Below are 18756 nucleotides of genomic sequence, written 5' to 3'. Positions count from 1 at the left end.
GACTGGAGTCCCGCCCTCAAGTTTGCAGCGCGCTCCGGGAAACTCAGTTGCCATGGCGACAGAAGCGGTTGACCTGAGGATTCAGAACAGGTTTGGCAGAGGGGAGACAATTCCTTCAGGAACTGGGCGTGGCTTTGGTTACTATGGCAGCGGAGACGCTTAGTCCAGGCCTAGGCCTGTTTAGAGGCCAATGCTCCTCCCATTCTCTGCATGGCACCCAAAAAAGAGAACGGCGGGACCACAGGTTCTAAGATGTGGGAACCCTCGCTCATCGCCGCACCCTTCAACCAGGTATGCCCAGAACCCCGTAAATCCTCTCTGCCCCCCCCGCAATGCTAAAGCCCGACCAGACCCTGCAGGCAACTCTGCCAGGCTAGCCTTCCCTTCCTGACGCCACCGCTGTCCCCTCCGAAAATTGTACTTGGTACTGCTCTCCCAGGCCTGATGGTTTCACACAAAACGACCCAGGGTCCCATCCGCAGGGAACGCTTGACGAAATGAGCGTTAAGGGAAGAAGGAAGGGGAAGTGGATTTCAAAAGGTGGTGAAAGGTGCGTGGTGGTGAAGAGACAAGGTGTCCTTCTGACACCTCAGCATCCTCTTCAGTGAAGTCATCCAGATGGCACTCCACAGTTGTACTGGGGTTGTCCTTACGAACTGCTCGCTTCCTCCTGACTTCTCCTGAAGAGAGAAATCCTGTTGGATCATCTGTAGCCTGGTGCATAGTACAGCTTTAATAAATGCTGTATGAAAACAGACATGGAATACCTAAGGTATCAACATATTTAATACAAGTGAGCCTTCTACAGATAGGAAAGGATGACTTTCTTATGTAATGCCCTGATACCACAATATCAAAAGTTTTGATGTATTTTGAAGGTACTGTAGGAGATCAGAGTACTGAGGGGTTGGCTGCTAGACTCATCTGCAGGATGACACAAAGGCAGTCTATAACCCACCTGCCACAGGATGTCGAATTGCCATGCCAGAACTGACTAGCTCCCCACCTCACTCACACCCGCCCACCTCCAGTGAGCTGGTCAGCCCAATAGTTCCTGTCATCTGCTGCCAGAAATTCACTTCAACACTAAGTTATTTCTAAGATGACATTTGGAAGGAGGAAGCTAGATTCTGGGAATTCCAGCCTGCCGTTGCAAAACACTTTAAAAACTAGAATTTTTTTTTTTCATTTTCTATGTGTGTGTATGTTTCACTAGAGAGTTAGTACTTAAAGGAAAAATACATCTAAAGTCTTATGATGCCCTCATGAGAAATGTCTACCTATTTGTCCTTATTTTCCACTATAATTGTTTTTTCCCTATGAACAGTAATTCTGTCTGATATGAAATTCTACCAGATGAAGAATTTCATGAAAGTAGTTAAGACACTGCCGATGCTGACATGATGTCATGGAATTTGGGGGTATTTCTATAACCTTAGGAACGAAGGATGTCAACTCAGTAATTCTCAGTTACGTTCTCAAATTCTTAGATGTTTTTTGAAATACTCTATAAAAGACCCTCTCTTTTGCTTTTATAAGTTAGTGCTAGCCAAAATAATTTTTTCTTCATTTTCTTTGAAATTGTGTAGGCCAAGTTTGGGCTTGGAGTGAACATTTCTGCTTGAATTATAAACTGCTGAACAACAGAGTTTGATGGAGCTGCTGACATTGCATTAGTCTTAGTGCTGCAAATATGAAGCTATAATTTTCCTAGTTGAGTGGAAAACCTAAAGGCACTATTTTCCCTTATGGCTTGAAAACCTGAAATAATTTTCAGCTTTCTTGTTCCTGCTTAAACAATATAATTTCAATAAATCTTACATATTAATAGAAAGAATTTGAACTCAAAACAATATGTAGTTTTAACTACAACAAGTAAACTTCTTCAGTTTGTTGAAATGTGGGTTCTTTACTGCAGGGGGAAGACAACTACCCTCCACCTCCTCTCATATTTTTTTCTCAGCTTGGTTTCATGTCTGATCCAAGAGGAAAATTCCCAGATTAAGCCAATGCCCAGAAGCATGCCCTAACCACCAATGTAACAGACTCTGAATTTTGGTTAAAGATGACTGTAGATGTGTGAATTCCTTATTCATAGGGCTCGGCAAAGTGCTTTGCACATATTGGATGCTCAAAAAATGTTACTGCTTTCGTTTCCACAGTCTCTTTCCATAAAGTTGCTACTTCTGTGCAAACTGTGCTCCAGTGTACGTGGTTGAGTATGTGTGTGCTACTGTGTGTGTGTTGCGTGTGTATTGGGGGTCGCAGAGAGGGAATTTTTCCTCCCAGTCTTCCATAAGCCAGTTTAGTAATCCTAATCAATAGTGATTTTGAACTCATATTCGTACTGAGCTGCACTAGAGTTGACAGAGAATAAGCAAGTTCACAATTTGCTTTTAGTGAATGTACCTTGTATCACTGTTTTGGGCTGTCCTTTCAGGCTAGAATAATCATCAATTTCTCAGTACATTTTAGTTGGTTCTAAAACATGACATGATAGCAAATAATACAAGGCAGTCTATTACTAAGCACTAAATGATTATATAGAGTCTGGACATTAGGAGGATGAAAGTGGGCTCGGATAGCCAGGAAATGCTTTTTAAAATACTTTCTTCTGGCTGAGCTCTAAAGAATAGGTAGAATTTGAGTGGGTAGAAGGAAGGAGGACAATTATTTTAGGAAAGGAGACCAGCATGTGCCTTAAATAAATCTGGGACACTTAAATTGTGAGAGAGAAAAATGTAGGTTAGACGGCTCCTGGAAGTACATTGCTCATAAATTAATTCTGTCAATCAAATGGTCATTTACTAACTTTGCTATCCATGTATCAAATATTTAGCTTATTATTGTACATGTGAATAAATAATATTATTTGTGAGTATATTGTATTATTAATATATGCAAAATATCACATCTCAAATTAGATATACAGGAAATATTTAGGTACAAGGTTATAAAAATGCATCTTAGTGTGGGCTTTATATGACATAGACATATTTATGATATCTAGGAGCATTAAGAAGTTAAAGATACTGTGGTATCATAGAAATTAAAATCTTTTCATGAAACTCTCAAGGCAGCCTCTGCTGGCCACAGTGAGAGGAAGATGTGTTAACCCAGGTGCTCAGTGACAGAAGGTGCTATCTGGAAACATTTTGGTCTAAGATATTCTTATTTGTATTTTTTACTGTGGTAAAATATACAGAACATGAAATTTACCATTTTAAACATTTTAAAATATACTATTCGGTGGCATTAAGTATCTTCACATTGTTGTGCAACCATCACCACCTTCCATCTTCAAAACTCTTTCATCTTCCCCAGCTGAAAATACATCCATTAACTAGTTTCCCCACCTCCCTCCCCCCAGCACCTGGCAACCCCCATTCTACTTTCTGTGTCTACAAATTTGACTACTCTAGGTGCCTCATGTAAATGTAATCATACAGTATTTGTCTTCTTATGACTGGCTTATTTCACTTAGCATAATGTCCTCAAGCTTCATTCGGGTTGTAGCATGTACTGGAATTTCCTTGTTTTTAAGGCTGAATAATATTTCATTGTCTGTATAGACCACATTTTATTCATTCATTCGTTGATGGCCATTTGGGTTGCTTCCAACTCTTAGCTATTGTGAATAATGCTGCTATTAATATGAATGTGCAAGAATCTGTTTTGAGTCCCTGCTTTCAATTTTTTGAGTGTATATCCACAAGTAGAATTGCCAAATCATATGGTAATTTTATTTTTAATTTTTTGAGAAACAGCCATACCATTTTCCATAGCAGCTATAACATTTTTATATTCCCACCAGTTTCTCCACATCCTCACCAAATGCTTTTAACAGTCTGTGTTTTTTATTTATATACTTATATATAGCAGCCATCCTAATGGGTGTGAAGTAGTATTTCATTGTGGTTTTGATTTGCATTTCCCTGATTATTTTTGATGTTGAACATCTTTTTATGCACTTTTAGGCCATTTGTGTATCTTCTTTTGCCCATTTTTAGTCAAGTTTCTTGGTTTTTTATTGTTAAATTGTTGAGTTTTTTTTTTTTTAAATATATTCCGGGTATTAATCCCTTATCAGATACATGGTTTGCAAATATTTAATCCTATTTCATGGGTTGCCTTTTTACTCTCTCTTTTTTTTTTTTTTTTGCGGTACGCGGGCCTCTCACTGTTGTGGCCTCTCCCGTTGTGGAGCACAGGCTCCAGACGCGCAGGCTCAGCGGCCATGGCTCACGGGCCCAGACGCTCCGCGGCACGTGGTGTCCTCCCGGACCAGGGCACGAACCCGCGTCCCCTGCATCGGCAGACAGACTCCCAACCACTGCGCCACCAGGGAAGCCCCGCCTTTTTACTCTTTGTGTACTGTGATGTACAAAGTTTTTAATTTTGATGAAGTTCAGTTTAAGTTTTCTTTTGTTGCCTATGCATTTGGTGTCATATCAAAGAAATCATTGCCAAACCCAGAGTCATGAAGATTTTACCTTATGTTTTCTACTAAGAGTTTTCTGCCTTCCATTTAGGTCTTTGGTCCATTTTTAGTTACTTTTCATTTATAGTATGAGGTAAGAGTCCAACTTCATTCTTTTGCATGTAAATATACAGTTTTCCCAGCACGAATTATTGAAAAGATTGTCCTTTCTCCAGAGAAAGGGTGGGGCAAGGGAGAGTAGAAGTGCCACAAAATTTCCTACCATATTGAATGTGGCTTTTTATTGATTTTGGGCATTCATTCGGTTGCTTTAGATCTTTGACTGGTTTCAGAGCTCCTATAAAGTTATTTTAGTCAATCTCTGGTTGTTTTTCTAATGTTTCTGTGAGGGACAGAGGGCCTAGAGCTTTCTAGTTGGCCATCTTGCTGATCTTACTGTGGTCTGAGAGATTTTGTAATCAACTCTGATTTTTTCCATTTCTTACAAACATACACAGCAGGTGATGCTGGGGAAGGGGAGACTAGTACAAGCTTTGCTCATGAAAATTTAGGAAAATTTACCAAAATTGTTCAAACAGCAGAGCCATTCCTTTTAGAAGCCTACAGATTGTCACATGGCTTCAAAATGAGTGAGCTACGTGTTTCAAATGGAATCGTGTGTTATGATCAAGACTTTTGTGTTGACACAGTGGGGAAAATCCTCACAATGTTATCTGTGTTAAGTGACAGCATGATACCAGTATAGTGAATATTGAGAAGCCAGATACAAACCCTTTTCTTTTTCTTTAAGGTATTATAGACTTTTGTCCCAAATATGTTCTACAGAATTTGAGGGTTCTCCAAAGTTTGTTTGAGTCGATTTGGTTTGGGATTTTGTTAGTTTTAATTCTTAAGTACTTCCATATTTTCAGATTATCCAAGATGGTTATTTCTTTTCATTTGTTCCAAGTTTAAGTTCTCCTTTTTAGGTGTAGCAAGAAGGCAGCCATAACTTGTGAGACCAACTATTGGCACAGCAATTATTTCATTCTCTTACTGTGACCCACCATAGAGAATGTTAAAAAAAAAAAACAACAACAGAAAAAAAATTATGGCAATCTACACATTCCCTAACCCAGCCAGCCTCACTATTCCGATTCACTGATTTCATTTTGTAATGATGATTTCAGGTCCCTAATACCCAGCTTAAGGGAATGGATACTCATTGTCATTTGCCTTATATTTATCATTAAGATTTTGCTTCTTGATTAAGCCTTCAACTCTTCTTTAATACAAATATCCACATATTTTTAAATAATGATTCCTTTTTTTTTTGGGCATGTTGGGTCTTCATTGATGCACGGGCTTTCTATAGTTGTGGCGAGCAGGGGCTACTCTTTGTGGTGCGCAGGCTTCTCATTGCGGTGGCTTCTCTTGTTCTGGAGTATGGGCTCTAGGCACGCGGGCTTCAGTAGTTGTGGCACACGGGCTCAGTAGTTGTGGCTCACAGGCTCTAGAGTTCAGGCTCAGTAGTTGTGGCACCTGGGCTTATTTGCTCTGTGGCATGTGGGATCTTCCCAGACCAGGGATCGAACCCGTGTCTCCTGCATTGGCAGGCAGATTCTTAACCACTACGCCACCAGGGAAGCCCTAAGCTGGCCGCCAGTTAACCATCACATTGAATAGCTAGAGGCAAGACATTTTCTTCCTTGAAGCACAGACACACAAAGGAGGCAATGAGCTGCTGGAGAAAGCCCCAGCTCTGGGGCCAGGTAGACCTAGGTGTCGAATCCTGATTTTGAAAGGCCCATGGGTGACCTAGAGCAAATGTCTTACCTTCTCTGAGCCTCGTTCTCCTTTTGTCATATGGAGATAATAATATCCACCTCAAAGATTTGCTGTGAGGAGTAAATGATATTTATTTCATTTCATAAATATTTTATCACATCTGGCATCTAATAACCCTTCAATAAGAGAGTTCACTCCCTGCATCCTGCTTTTTCACTCATATTAGTCTCTTTGCTTGAAATGAATTTCCACCTTCCCTCCCCTTGTCAGGCTCATTCTTCGAGGCTCTCATAAAGCCATGCCTTGCAGTGAGCTTTCCTAAATAACCTAACCCACATTTATCTTCCCCCCACCTTGGATCTAGGCTCTGTCTTTTACAACCCAGTCCTTGGTTGTGAGAATGCCTTGAATTATTTGCTATCATTTCATGTTTTATAGAGCACAAGTATTGATGTAATGTAAGCTGCTTCACAGAAAAATCATATCTTATACTCCTTATATCTACTCCACAATGACCAGCACGTTTATAGGCACACAGAACCACACTCAAACTCTATACGAAATTAATTCACTGATTTACTTTGAAATATGAAGAAACCTTTATTGTAGAAACCAGGGCAGTTAGACTGAGGAGATGTTTTCTAAGAGAAGAGGAAGGGACAGAAAACATTTATATAAAAAAACCATCATAGCAGATATATAGGCTGATTGTAACAGTACCCCCAAAAGAACTATGCAATGATTCCATTTCACTTCACAGAGATATTTTATCTGCCAACCAGGAGGCATTTAAGTGAATGCTTTTTAGAACATATAGTTAGCAGTTTCTCCTCCTCATTAGACTTCAGCTGAGGAATAATATGTTTCTCTTATTAAATGTAGCTTAGTGACAATAGCTGAGTTGTGCACACTTGAAAAATAGTAACAGAATTTCCTTGGAGTCTTGAACAAAGCTTCTATCTTATAAAGGTTTGGAAAGTAGATAAGGGTTCCAGATAGGTATTGCTGAAATTATTAATACTCCAGACCTCTTAAAGTTGTAAAGTATATAGATACTAGAATGATAATAAGCAGTCTCAGTAGGTTTGGGAGGAAAACTGTTCAATTGAATTGAAGTGCTTGAAACCATTATAAATGCAGTTTATCAAAAGAGAAATACATTTTATGGACAGACCCCCTGAATAACGTTTGAGAGGCAGTGAAGAATTTTTCAACTTTTTTGATCTTAAACAGTAAGCTGTTTCTCATGTTAATGTGTAAGACTTACTGGAAATCCTCATAATATGAGCTGAAGACTGATGTCTGGCAGCAAACATATTTCTGAAATTGGCTTGGATTTTATTACTATATTTTCTGAAATATGCTTTCATTGATATTTACCAAACAGATTGCCAGTTCACACAAAGGTTGTTTTAATAAAGGCCAACGAAAACAACTGAGCTGCTAGGAAGAATGTTAAGAGGGAAATGGACTTTTCATAACCTCACATTATAATTTATCTTTTTAGACAAAAATGTATTATTTGAATGAGTTTGGAACCAAAGGGAGTTCTCATGTCAAAATATCTACCTAGATGGTATACGTGATTGTTTTTATAGCAAATGAAAAATATTAAATACAAGTAAAACGTAAGTGTTGCCAGTATGAGTTTGGCAACATACTAGGGAAATGTTAAGAAATGGTGAATGTTGACCATGTTTCAGCTCTAGCCATAGAAACCGTCATTGGCTCCCAGTTACCCACAAGATAAAATGCAAGATGTTCTGCCTGGCTTTCATGGCCCTGCCTAATTTGGTCTTTCTCTGCCCATCCGTCTTTATCTTCCTTTACTCCAGTTGAGTGGTCTCTGTAGTATCCCCAGGCACATACTGACTTTTCCCATGTAGTTTCCTGGCCTGAAGATCTCCCTGCCTCCATCCAACTCCTTCTCATTAAAACCCTCCCTTATATCTTCCAGAAGGGAGCTTAATTACATTATTCTGGTCCCTACTGACTTTTCTCCTTCCACTAAATTACTTCAGTGATTGTTATCTTTTATTTTTTAATTAGTTAATCTATTAATTTATTTTTGGCTGCATTGGATCTTCACTGCTGCACACGGGCTTTCTCTAGTTGCGGCGAGCGGGGGCTCCCCCTCGTTGCGGTGTGCGGGCTTCTCACTGTGGTGGCTGCTCTTGTTGCGGAGCACGGGCTCTAGGTGTGCAGGCTTCAGTAGTTGTGGCGCGTGGGCTCAGTAGTTGTGGCTGTACTCAGTACTATATTACTGTATAGTAATAGTTTCCCCTCTCTCTCCTAAATTTCTTTCAGTCAGTCCTCCCATTGAAGTCCCTCTTTTCCTATAACCAGTTTATTTGCCATTTTGTGACTCTTTCCAGCTATTCAATCTCTTTTTAGGTTTTATGCCCAAAACTCAACACAACTTTCCAAGTACTTAGGCCCTCTGGTTTTGTACAGTTGTAGGGCAAGGTTTTCTATTTTGTTCCCACTTTTTTCTACATCTGGTGAGCCAAGGCATTTCAATGGAACTGCAGCACATTAAGCTGTTGGTTATGGGGAAGCATTAATACAGGCACCTTTCCTGTAACTGATCATAAAAGCTTCTAAACTTCTTTTGTTTTAATTGAAGCATAGTTGATTTACAATGTTGTGTTAGTTTCTGGTGTACAGCACAGTGATTCAGTTATATATCTATATTCTTTTTCATATTCTTTTCCATTATGGTTCACTACAGGATATTGAATATAGTTCCCCATGCTGTGTAGTAGGACCTTGTTGTTTATTTTATATATAGTAGTGTGTATCTGCTAACTCCAAACTCCTAAATTATCCCTCCTCCACCCCTTTTCCCCTTTGGTAAGCACAAGTTTGTTTTCTATGTCTGTGAGTCTGTTTCTGTTTTGTAAGTAAGTTCATTTGCATCATATTTTAGATTCTACATACAAGTAATATCATACGGTATTTGTCTTTCTCTGACTTACTTCACTTAATATGATAATCCCTAGGTCCATCCATGTTGCTGCAAATGGCATTATTTCATTCTTTTTATGGCTGAGTAGTATTCTACTAATATAGTAGTATTCTCTCTCTCTATATATATATGCCACATCTTCTTTATCCATTATTCTGTCAATGGACATTTAGATGGCTTCCATGTCTTGGCTATTGTAAATAGTGCTGCAATGAACATTGGGGTGCACATGTCTTTTCAAATTAGAGTTTTCTCCGGATATATGCCCAGGAGTGGGATTGCTGGGTCATATAAAGCCTCTAAACTTCTGACTGGAGTTTAGATTATGTTTTCTTCAATGCATTTACTTATATTTTCCACACTGAATCTCATCTGACACACATGCTTGCTCAACTCAGAAGGCTTTGTGAAATCTCCCTGCAGTGTTTAATTGTCCCCTTGGCACAATGTCATTGTCACAACATCTGCCGGTGAAGCCAAGGCAGGGTGGCAGAGGAAGGCCCATTGTCTAGGAATCGGGACGTGCTTCTTGCTAGCTGTGTCACCTTGACCAAGTCTCCATGTCATAGATTTTTTACCCCCATCTGCAAAATGAAGGAATTGGACTAAATGGCAATGGAAGAAATCACCTAACATTAAATTCTGAAAGTTTGTGTTTCACTGTAACTATTTACGTATTTTGTATAAAGGCAGTTGAATAAGACATATACGAGGAAGGTTCCCAGGGCTCCCTGCTGTTAACACTTCTCCATCCAGAGAGATGTCTGCTTAACTTCGCCTTTGTTTTTTAGCCAGTTCTCTGTGACAAAACATTTCCTCTACTTCCATGGTAACTCAATGTTTTTGGTATGTAAACTTGTGAAATGCTTTCTAAAATTAAATAAATTGTTTCCTGGCTTCCTCTTGTCCTCACCCCTCACGATCATGATTCTTTGTGTTGTTCTTATTGTGTTTTTGCTAAATATGACTATAGTGTGTTGGCCTTGGGTGGTACAGACAGCGTAACAGTTACTCAGGCAGGATATATTGAATAGAAATGGAGAGGAAATCCCCCAAATTATATAAGCACCAATGAAAAATCATGGGATCTCTAAAACTGTCTATGACTCCATATACGTATTTAATAGTTGAGTTTTGGTTAAACTAGTTAAAGGTTAGGAATATTGACTTCAACTGCCTCTGTCTTTTTTTTGAATTTTTTATTGAAGTATAGTTGATTTACAATGTTGTGTTAATTACTGCTATACAGCAAAGTGACTCCGTTTTATACACACACACACACACACACACACACACACACACATACTTTCTCATATTCTTTTCCATTATGTCAGCTACCTCTGTCTTCACATCAAGTATTTAGATGGCTGAGCAAGGATAGAAAGCGTTTCATTATTCACAGTTGTTACTGTAATCATAAAGGTGAAGCATTAGAGAATGTTTATTGTTTAACTTGTCATGCATATCTTAGAAATTTAGCACCAACCTAGGAAAATGTTTGTGGAAAAATGATTTATTAGGACCATATTTTCAACCTTTGAGATGGAAATAACTGTGAATGTGTTACTTTATTCTTTGTGATGAAGATGTCACTTTTGCTCAGAAGGGTATACACTTTAAAACATATTTAAAGCAATGATGATCTGTTTTTCTGAAGAAAGGTTTTTGCTTAGTCCCTCTTGTGTTCAGTAATTAAGAGCAATCATGTCTAGAGGCCAAAGATTTTGGTCGTGTGGAGCAGAATTTGGGGTCACGTGAAGTCCGTATGGGAACTGGACCTCTGGCTATACCCTCATCAGTACTGTCTTCAAAGCAGCTGAGGAAATTCTCTCATCTTACACAGCGTATACCACACAAAGAGCCTCTTGGTGGCTTCACTGGAAGTTTGTTCTCAGCCTCCTTGGCAGCATTTTTTCTTTAGCTTTGTCTCCATGTTGACCTCATCAGCGTCTCTAATTAGTCTTATTTTATAGAAGCCAGTGTTCCTCCAAAATCGAGGAGGTTGAAAGTTTCCTTTCTACTTTGAATTTTAGCTGCTAGAAAAAGTCTTTAAAATTATCCAACTTAGTTTGGTCAATGAAAATTTTCGGTCAAACGAACAAGCACCTTGAAACAAAAGAACTGTATTTAAATGTTTCAAATGAATTAAGTAGGAAAGATTGTTCACCTTGAATTGTTCAGTTTGGGCTGGAGAAAGTGGGATTAAAATAAAATCAAACTAGGAAAGATGGATGCCTTCCTAGAGCTTCCTTATGTAAGTCTATAGTAGACGTACCCCACTGGTCAATTCCAAGCCCTAAACATGGTCAGCTGTGGAGCTGGAGCTTCCTTCTGTAATGTATCTTTAGCCCAGTAGCAGTTGAGTCATGGGTGAGCCAGGGGGAGAATAGCAATTACTAAGTTGCCTACCATTATCTTCCCCAGATTTGGGGACAAAATTACCCTTTTAATGTCTTCTGAAAGTTCTCCCTATTTTTCTTCGTCTGTCCTGTTTTGGTATGGACACCTTCCTTCTAATCCCCCTCACTGCCAGTCCATCTCTAGGCTTCAGAGGAGGCAGAGAGTGGTCCTTGACACAGAAACATACTTTCATAGGGGAATTATTTAAAGCATTCTGAATTTCCAGAATGTAAGATGGGCACATCCCAAAGTATAACTTTAAAAATGCATTCCAAAGGAAAATAGAAATAATTTCCTTTATTAAATTCCTAGAGTCCATATACTTCTCTACTAACGAAGAATTGAAGCTTGAGGCTATATCTATATCTAATGTGGTTTTTATATACAAATAATATGTTCTTTACCTGACATCACTAAGACATTCTCCTTCAGTAGATTTTTAAATATTGGAAATGGTTTAAGACTGAGTACAACCAGCTAGTAAATATGGAGTTTGACCATAGCTTCAGTAAGTGATTAAATTCAGCTGAAAAACATTTGTTCCTTTTGTATTAAACTACTGCCCTGTGTACTACCTGGGATGTATAGAAAGGGGAGGATGGGTCAATGGAAAAAGGAACAATACAGCATTCCTGCCACCTAGAGCTAATCAGAGAAAACACAGACATAGAGCTAATCAGAGAAAACATAGACACCAGTGATTCTAAAAGTGTAATCCCTGGACCAGAAGCAACAGCATCGCCTGGGAACTTATAAGAAATGCAAATTCCCAGGCCCCACCGTAGACTTACTGAATCAGAAACTCAGGGTGGAGCATAGTTTGTACTTCGATTTGTACTTTAACAAACATGATTCTCATGCACGCTACAGCTGAAGACCCACACTAATATCATGACCTCAATGTAAGTACTATGTTACTAGTATAGTACTGATAATGAGTTTGCAAGCAGAGGACACAGTGGTCACTGCTGGGCTGAGATGTTTAGGGAAAGAGCCACAGGTGAAGCAGGAATTTCACCTGGAAGCAAGGAATTCTGTATAAAAGGACCATGCTGAGCAAACAGAGAGCTGAGAAAACACATGACATATTTGTGATACATAATTAACCACTCACTAGGCACTGGATTAGGTGCCTTACACACACTGTCATGGTTCATCCTCACAACAGCTCTAAAAATATTATTCCCATTTACATGGCAAAATTAAGGCTCAAGAACTTACATAGAACAATTTGAGAGCTGTGAGAGTTTAGAAATAGTGGGAGATATGGTGTTTAAAATATGTGGGGAAGAGAATGTAAAGGATTTTGAATTCTAGTAAGATAGAGTTTGGACTTATCCCATTAGAGTCTAAGAGTTAGACAATTAAAATACTTTCTGTGAGGGAAGCATGAAATGATTAAACTGATTCTTAGAAAAAATTAATAGGTTAGAGATGGAAGAAGCTGGAGGCTCGAATAGACCCCGTAGAAGGTATTTTCAGTGGTCTAGGTTTGAGGTGGTTATAGGTTGAACTAGCCGAATCACCATGAAAATAAAAAGGAAATGACAGATCCAAGAAATTCTAGAAAGAAAGTAACTGCGATTGCATATACAAAAGGAGAATGAGGGAGGATTTGAAGCATGATGACTGGGAAAAATGGAAAGTCTCAGAAACTGACCAATTCAGTTAAATGAACTTGGATGATTTTTACTGTTTGTGATAGGATTTTGTTTGTTTTGTTTTTAGGGTATACAGAGAGGTAACGAACTCAGCTTTCAGACATTCTGAGTATGAGATGATGGTAGAACATCAAAGTAGAAATTCATCAGGAAGTCCATAGACTATAACTCACAGTCCATGGTTGGAGGCATCGACTTAGGGATTGTAGTAGAGAAGTGGGGTGGATGCTGTGGGAGGACCTAGAATATCCAATAGAGAGAATGTGCCAGGAGAAGAACAGAAGGTTGAGCATAGAATTCTATGGAATATTTAAAGGTCCTCATTTATGAGGTAGAAACAAAGGAAAGAGCCTGATGGTCAGAGAAGAAACAGCCACAGGAATAAAGACAGAATGAGAACAGTGTTGTGTCATGGACATCCGTCCAGGGAGAAGGGCACGAAATGGCGTTTGAAGTCCCCACCTATGGAGATCTAGGGAGAACAGAGCAAGGCAACCATATTCGGTGATGAGGACACAATTAGTGATCCTAAAGGATGCAGTTTCAATAGAGTGAATGGTGGTGGAGGTGAGGGAGGGAGGTGGGAGCAATACTGTGGCTTATCAGGATCCAGGGCCTCAAGCGCTAGGTCCCATGTTTGGGGAGTTTGACTATGAAGAAAAGAAGATCCTATGGAAAATGGTTAGCGGGGAGACTGGGATTAGGTGAAGATAGCTATGCTTTTGTGAAATGGGATAGAGAGGAGAGGGCAGGAAGGGATTGAAAACTGGAGGGGGAGAGATAGGATTGACGGAACAATCTGGAAAAGCAGGTCAAAGGAAAGTGGGTCATTTGCTCTAGTACAAAAGAGAAAGGATCAGAATCTTTCCCTCAGCCCGAGAAAAAGGAGCAAGTTCTTCAGACTAGTGAAGGACGTACTGAGAAGAGAATGTGAAAAGGGGAAGAAACCTAAACAAGAGAGCTTTGCTCTTCTGAGGAGGTGGAGGTGTGGCCACTGTGTAGATAGAAGGTTGACAAACAAGAGACATAGGCAAAGAATTCCTTCCACTCTTTCTTCAATCAGCATCTGCCCGTGAGGCAGGGACATAAGACGCAGGGAGAGATGCGGTCAACAGTAAAACCCGTATCATTTTACGTTATGACTGTGCACATATCTGCCTCCCTTACTAGAATGTGGGTTTTTTGAGAGCAAAGACTTCCTTCTTTTTTAATGCAGGAAAGCACAAAGGGTAATATAACAAGGACATTTGTACCATCGGGACAATTGCTAGTTTCTCTTTTTTTTAAAATAAACACTGGGAAAAAAATGGAAGAACACTTTGTCCTTACCCCCAGCCCCTGTTCCATTCCTTTCTCTCCCTTCCTAGGAGCACACACTGTCATGAATGCATATCCTCTGAGCCTATCTATGTATCTATTTATCTATATCCACGAATATTATGTAATATTGTTTATGATTTTTTTAATTTATACAAATGGTTCCATATTGTACTTACCAGTTCTGCAATTTATCTTTTTTTAAAATTCATCATTATGTTTTAAAGTCTAACCATGCTGAGAAATACAGATTTAGTTCATTTCCTTTAATTTCCCTTGTCTTATTAATCTTTGTATCCTTCATTTCCAGTGTAGCATAGGTACCCATATAGCAAAAGTTATTAGTGAATAAATTAGGATAAACAGTATAACAAAAGAAATGGATACTTTATACAGCACTTTCTTATGGAATACTTTTAACTATAATCCCTTTTCTCTGTTATTTGTGGATTTTTCTTCCCCAGGCTGATGCTATTTAAGGGTAGTAATTATGCCTTATGCCTATGCATTCTATTCCTAATGCCCATTTCAATGTTTGACACATAGTAACTCCTCAGTAAATATTTATTGAATGAATGAATGACTCCCTACTGTAAGTATTATTTTGTTAAGGTCCAGGTTCTGAGTACGTGAGTGTTTTTCCAAGACCACGTGGTTGGAATCAGGACTAATGATCAGGTTTTCTGATACTAAATCCAGTGGTCTTTTCATTATAACATTGAAAGAGCTATTGTAAGGACTATATTAGGGAATCAATAGGAAAGGAATAATTATAATGAATTACTGCCCTGATGTAACCAATAAATAGACTCCATGTACCTATGTAGTTAGGGAAAATTAATAACCATAACCAGGTCTAGGGCTTGAAATTTATCATAATCATTAACTTAGAATATATTGTCATGTGGTCCTTAAACCATGTGAGGTTCATATTATAAAGGAGATATGTGAATTATGAGGGCATATAGGATTGCAGGAGGGAAGGAATGAGTGGGAAGCAGTTTCACTCAAGTACAACTGCTTTTGCTAAGGTCAGTGGTAACCTTCTAGTTGCCTTTGACGACATACACCACTGTTCTTCTGGCTTCAGTGACACCTCCCCTCCTGGCTCTCCTTCACCCCACCTTCTTGTCCACCTCCTAGAAACCCTTCCCTACAACAGGGACAGTTGAGTGGAGATCGGAAGGAAATTACAAGCAGTCTAGGAAAAAGATCTCAGGAGCTGCCTCAGATACCACCCACACTCCAATCTGCCCTCCCACTAGGAACGATTGGTACCGATCAATACCTTTAACCCTTCACTTGATGATTTGGAGGTTTTACCCCAGTTTCCTCACTCAGAGGCAGATCTCCATCACCTCTTCAATCCCTGGCACAATTCTTGGGTCCTGGGCAGCTGGAAAAGTCAGGATTGCTGTGCACAGAACGAGATCTGGGGAGCAACGCACCCTAACTCCTTTGACAGGCCAGTCAAAGCAACTGAGTGGCCAGGTAGCTCGCACAAGGGAAAGACCTTTTAAGGAACTTATTTCCATGTATAAGCACTGTTTGCCCACTTTCAAACTCCTATCTTAGTCATTTTGGGGTATGCTTTACAGTTTGTTACATCTCAGACATTTAACCAGAGTAATTTAATAAATGCTGGTTGAGTTGAACCCCGCCTCTTTTTTTTGTTGAATTGAGGCAGAACACAGATTCTCTACCACGCTTCTTGCTCAAGGTACACTCTCATAGTTTTTCTGACACCCTCAGGGAGTGCTTGAATAGTCTCACTGTTCCCTACTAACGTGACACAAACTCAGGTATCTAGAAGATCTGATACTGCCTGGGATCGTCCCTTCTTTCCCACATCATAATTTGAAGACCACAGCTTTAGACCTAAAAATCAGAGCAGGTGGTCAGACAAAGAATTTTTGTTCTGCTTCCAAGTATTAGAGACCGTATGGGGAATGAAATTTGGTTACCAAAATATTGGCATTTCTTAGACATTTTATTGAATTTTGGGGCAAATAGGATAGAGTGCTTGTAATCAAGACAGTCTTATATTCTTGTGATAGTCAGAAGTATCCTTGGGTGTTCCGCACTCACTCAAGATGCATGTAGAAATTAAACTGTATCGGTGGCTTTGTAGTGAACAAATGACAAGTGAGATGTAACAAACCAAGCAGCAGCTATGGGGCGTGGATGGCTCATTAGAAAGAGCATTGGTTGGTTATTTTGTTTCCTTTGTGTAGCCGTAGTGCCAAAGCCATACAAGTTCATGGACTACGTCACAATGCTTAGGGAAAAAATGACATTTAATTAGACAAAGGAAGGTGGGGAAAAAAAAAAGGGAAGGGCTAAATTAGGATAACTAATGAGCTCATATTGAGTCCTGAAAATATATCTTAATTTTTAACGTGGAAGATAGTAATTCAACACTGAAGGGACTCGAGGAAGGCACAAAGGGGTCTCATGTCTGAGGAGGGAGTTGATGAAAGGTTGTAGCCTTTAATATCTGATGATGAAAAGAGATCTCCTTTCTTTGGGGTGAGTCCCTGGTTCCAGCTTTACATTCGTGGAGCAATTAGCAGGACTCCTCTTGGCTTTGCTTGGTCTCCTCCGTTAGAAGAATGCCTCTGATATGTAATATTTGTTTGAAAACCCAAAGAAGCTTGTTTCCTTTTGAGGTTTGCCTTACTTTTTATGTTCTGAAGTTCATTTTGGACCTCAGATTTTGCTCCAAGCAATAAAATTGGCTGGATTGTACTAACATAATGGAGCTGTAATTTTAGCCAACTCTGGGGGGTGGGGAGATAGTTAAGGTGTGTAGTGGTTTCTGTGGCTTCTCTGTGGAGTAGAATTCCCTGCAAAGCTTTTCCATGTGGTGTTTTAATAGCTGTCTTAAAACTCTCTGATGCATGGAGCAAAACCGAATTAGACTCATGTACGAGATTGCTGGGATGAGCCAAGAACCCTGAAAAACAAAAGACGAACAAACAGCCTAAGCTCAGAGGCTAAACCGTCCAAAGAAGATCCTCAGGACATATGCAGATTCAAAATTACGGAAATAATCGCCTGTTTTAACCCATTTTTTGCAAAATTTTCTAAGGAGAATCGTAATCTTTTCTTTGCATGCCTTAATATTTTACCTTTGCATGTAGCTTTACAATTTACAAAATGCTTCAATATATATATTTTATCATTAGAGACTTCCCACAACCTTTGGAAGTTTCTATTATTAGCCCCATTTTTATAAATGAGAAAACTGAGTCACAAAGATAGATCCAAGGTCATTTAGCAGAGGAACTACAGAGGCAGAATTCGATACCACTTCAGAGCTCTGCATCTTTACACCAGAACTTCAGTAATTTTTTTTTATTATTATTATTTTTTTAACATCTTTATTGGGGTATAATTGCTTTACAATGGTGTGTTAGTTTCTGCTTTATAACAAAGTGAATCACTCATACATAAACATATGTTCCCATATGTCTTCCCTCTTGCGTCTCCCTCCCTCCCACCCTCCCTATCCCACCCCTCCAGGCGGTCACAAAGCACCGAGCCGATATCCCTGTGCCATGCGGCTCCTTCCCACTAGCTATCTACCTTACGTTTGTTAGTGTGTATATGTCCATGCCACTCTCTCACTTTATCACAGCATACCCTTCCCCCTCCCCATAACCTCAAGTCCATTCTCTAGGAGGTCTGCGTCTTTATTCCTGCCTTACCCCTAGGTTCTTCATGACATTTTTTTTTCTTAAATTCCATATATATGTGTTAGCATACGGTATTTGTCTTTTTCTTTCTGACTTACTTGACTCTGTATGACAGACTCTAGGTCTATCCACCTCATTACAAATAACTCAATTTCGTTTCTTTTTATGGCTGAGTAATATTCCATTGTATATATGTGCCACATCTGCTTTATCCATTCATCCGATGATGGGCACTTAGGTTGTTTCCATCTCCGGGCTATTGTAAATAGAGCTAGAACTTCAGTAATTTTAACTAGTGATGACGTTTAATATTCATGAAGACAAGGAACACCAGACAGGTAGTGTGTGCGTACACAGTAAAGATGCTTCCAGGCTTCTGAGTTCTCATCAGTGAATATAAGACATTACAGTGTTGTCTGAACGTCCAGAGGATATGCTCTTCCTTTCATTCAAATGCTCAATGATTCAGAGACATGGTTCCTTCCAAAGTGCTGAGTGTAGCCG

The 18756-nt window shown here is 39.4% G+C and overlaps 1 protein-coding gene across 1 annotated transcript in view; it reads left to right on the top strand.

The window, feature by feature from the left end:
* The first annotated feature begins 210 nt into the window (after positions 1–210).
* SPAG17 (sperm associated antigen 17) overlaps positions 211–18756 on the top strand; it is a 218614-nt gene continuing 200068 nt past the window's right edge. Inside the window, exon 1 of the mRNA XM_060009438.1 lies at positions 211–291. Within this exon, the coding sequence (XP_059865421.1) occupies positions 211–291 (81 nt within the window). The remainder of the gene's footprint in view (positions 292–18756) is intronic.

This window comes from Delphinus delphis, chromosome 1 (assembly GCF_949987515.2).
Source record: "Delphinus delphis chromosome 1, mDelDel1.2, whole genome shotgun sequence".
In the NCBI taxonomy this organism is placed as follows: Eukaryota; Metazoa; Chordata; class Mammalia; order Artiodactyla; family Delphinidae; genus Delphinus; species Delphinus delphis.
Note: the sequence above shows the minus strand (reverse complement) of the source record. Positions and strands in the feature narration are given on the sequence as shown.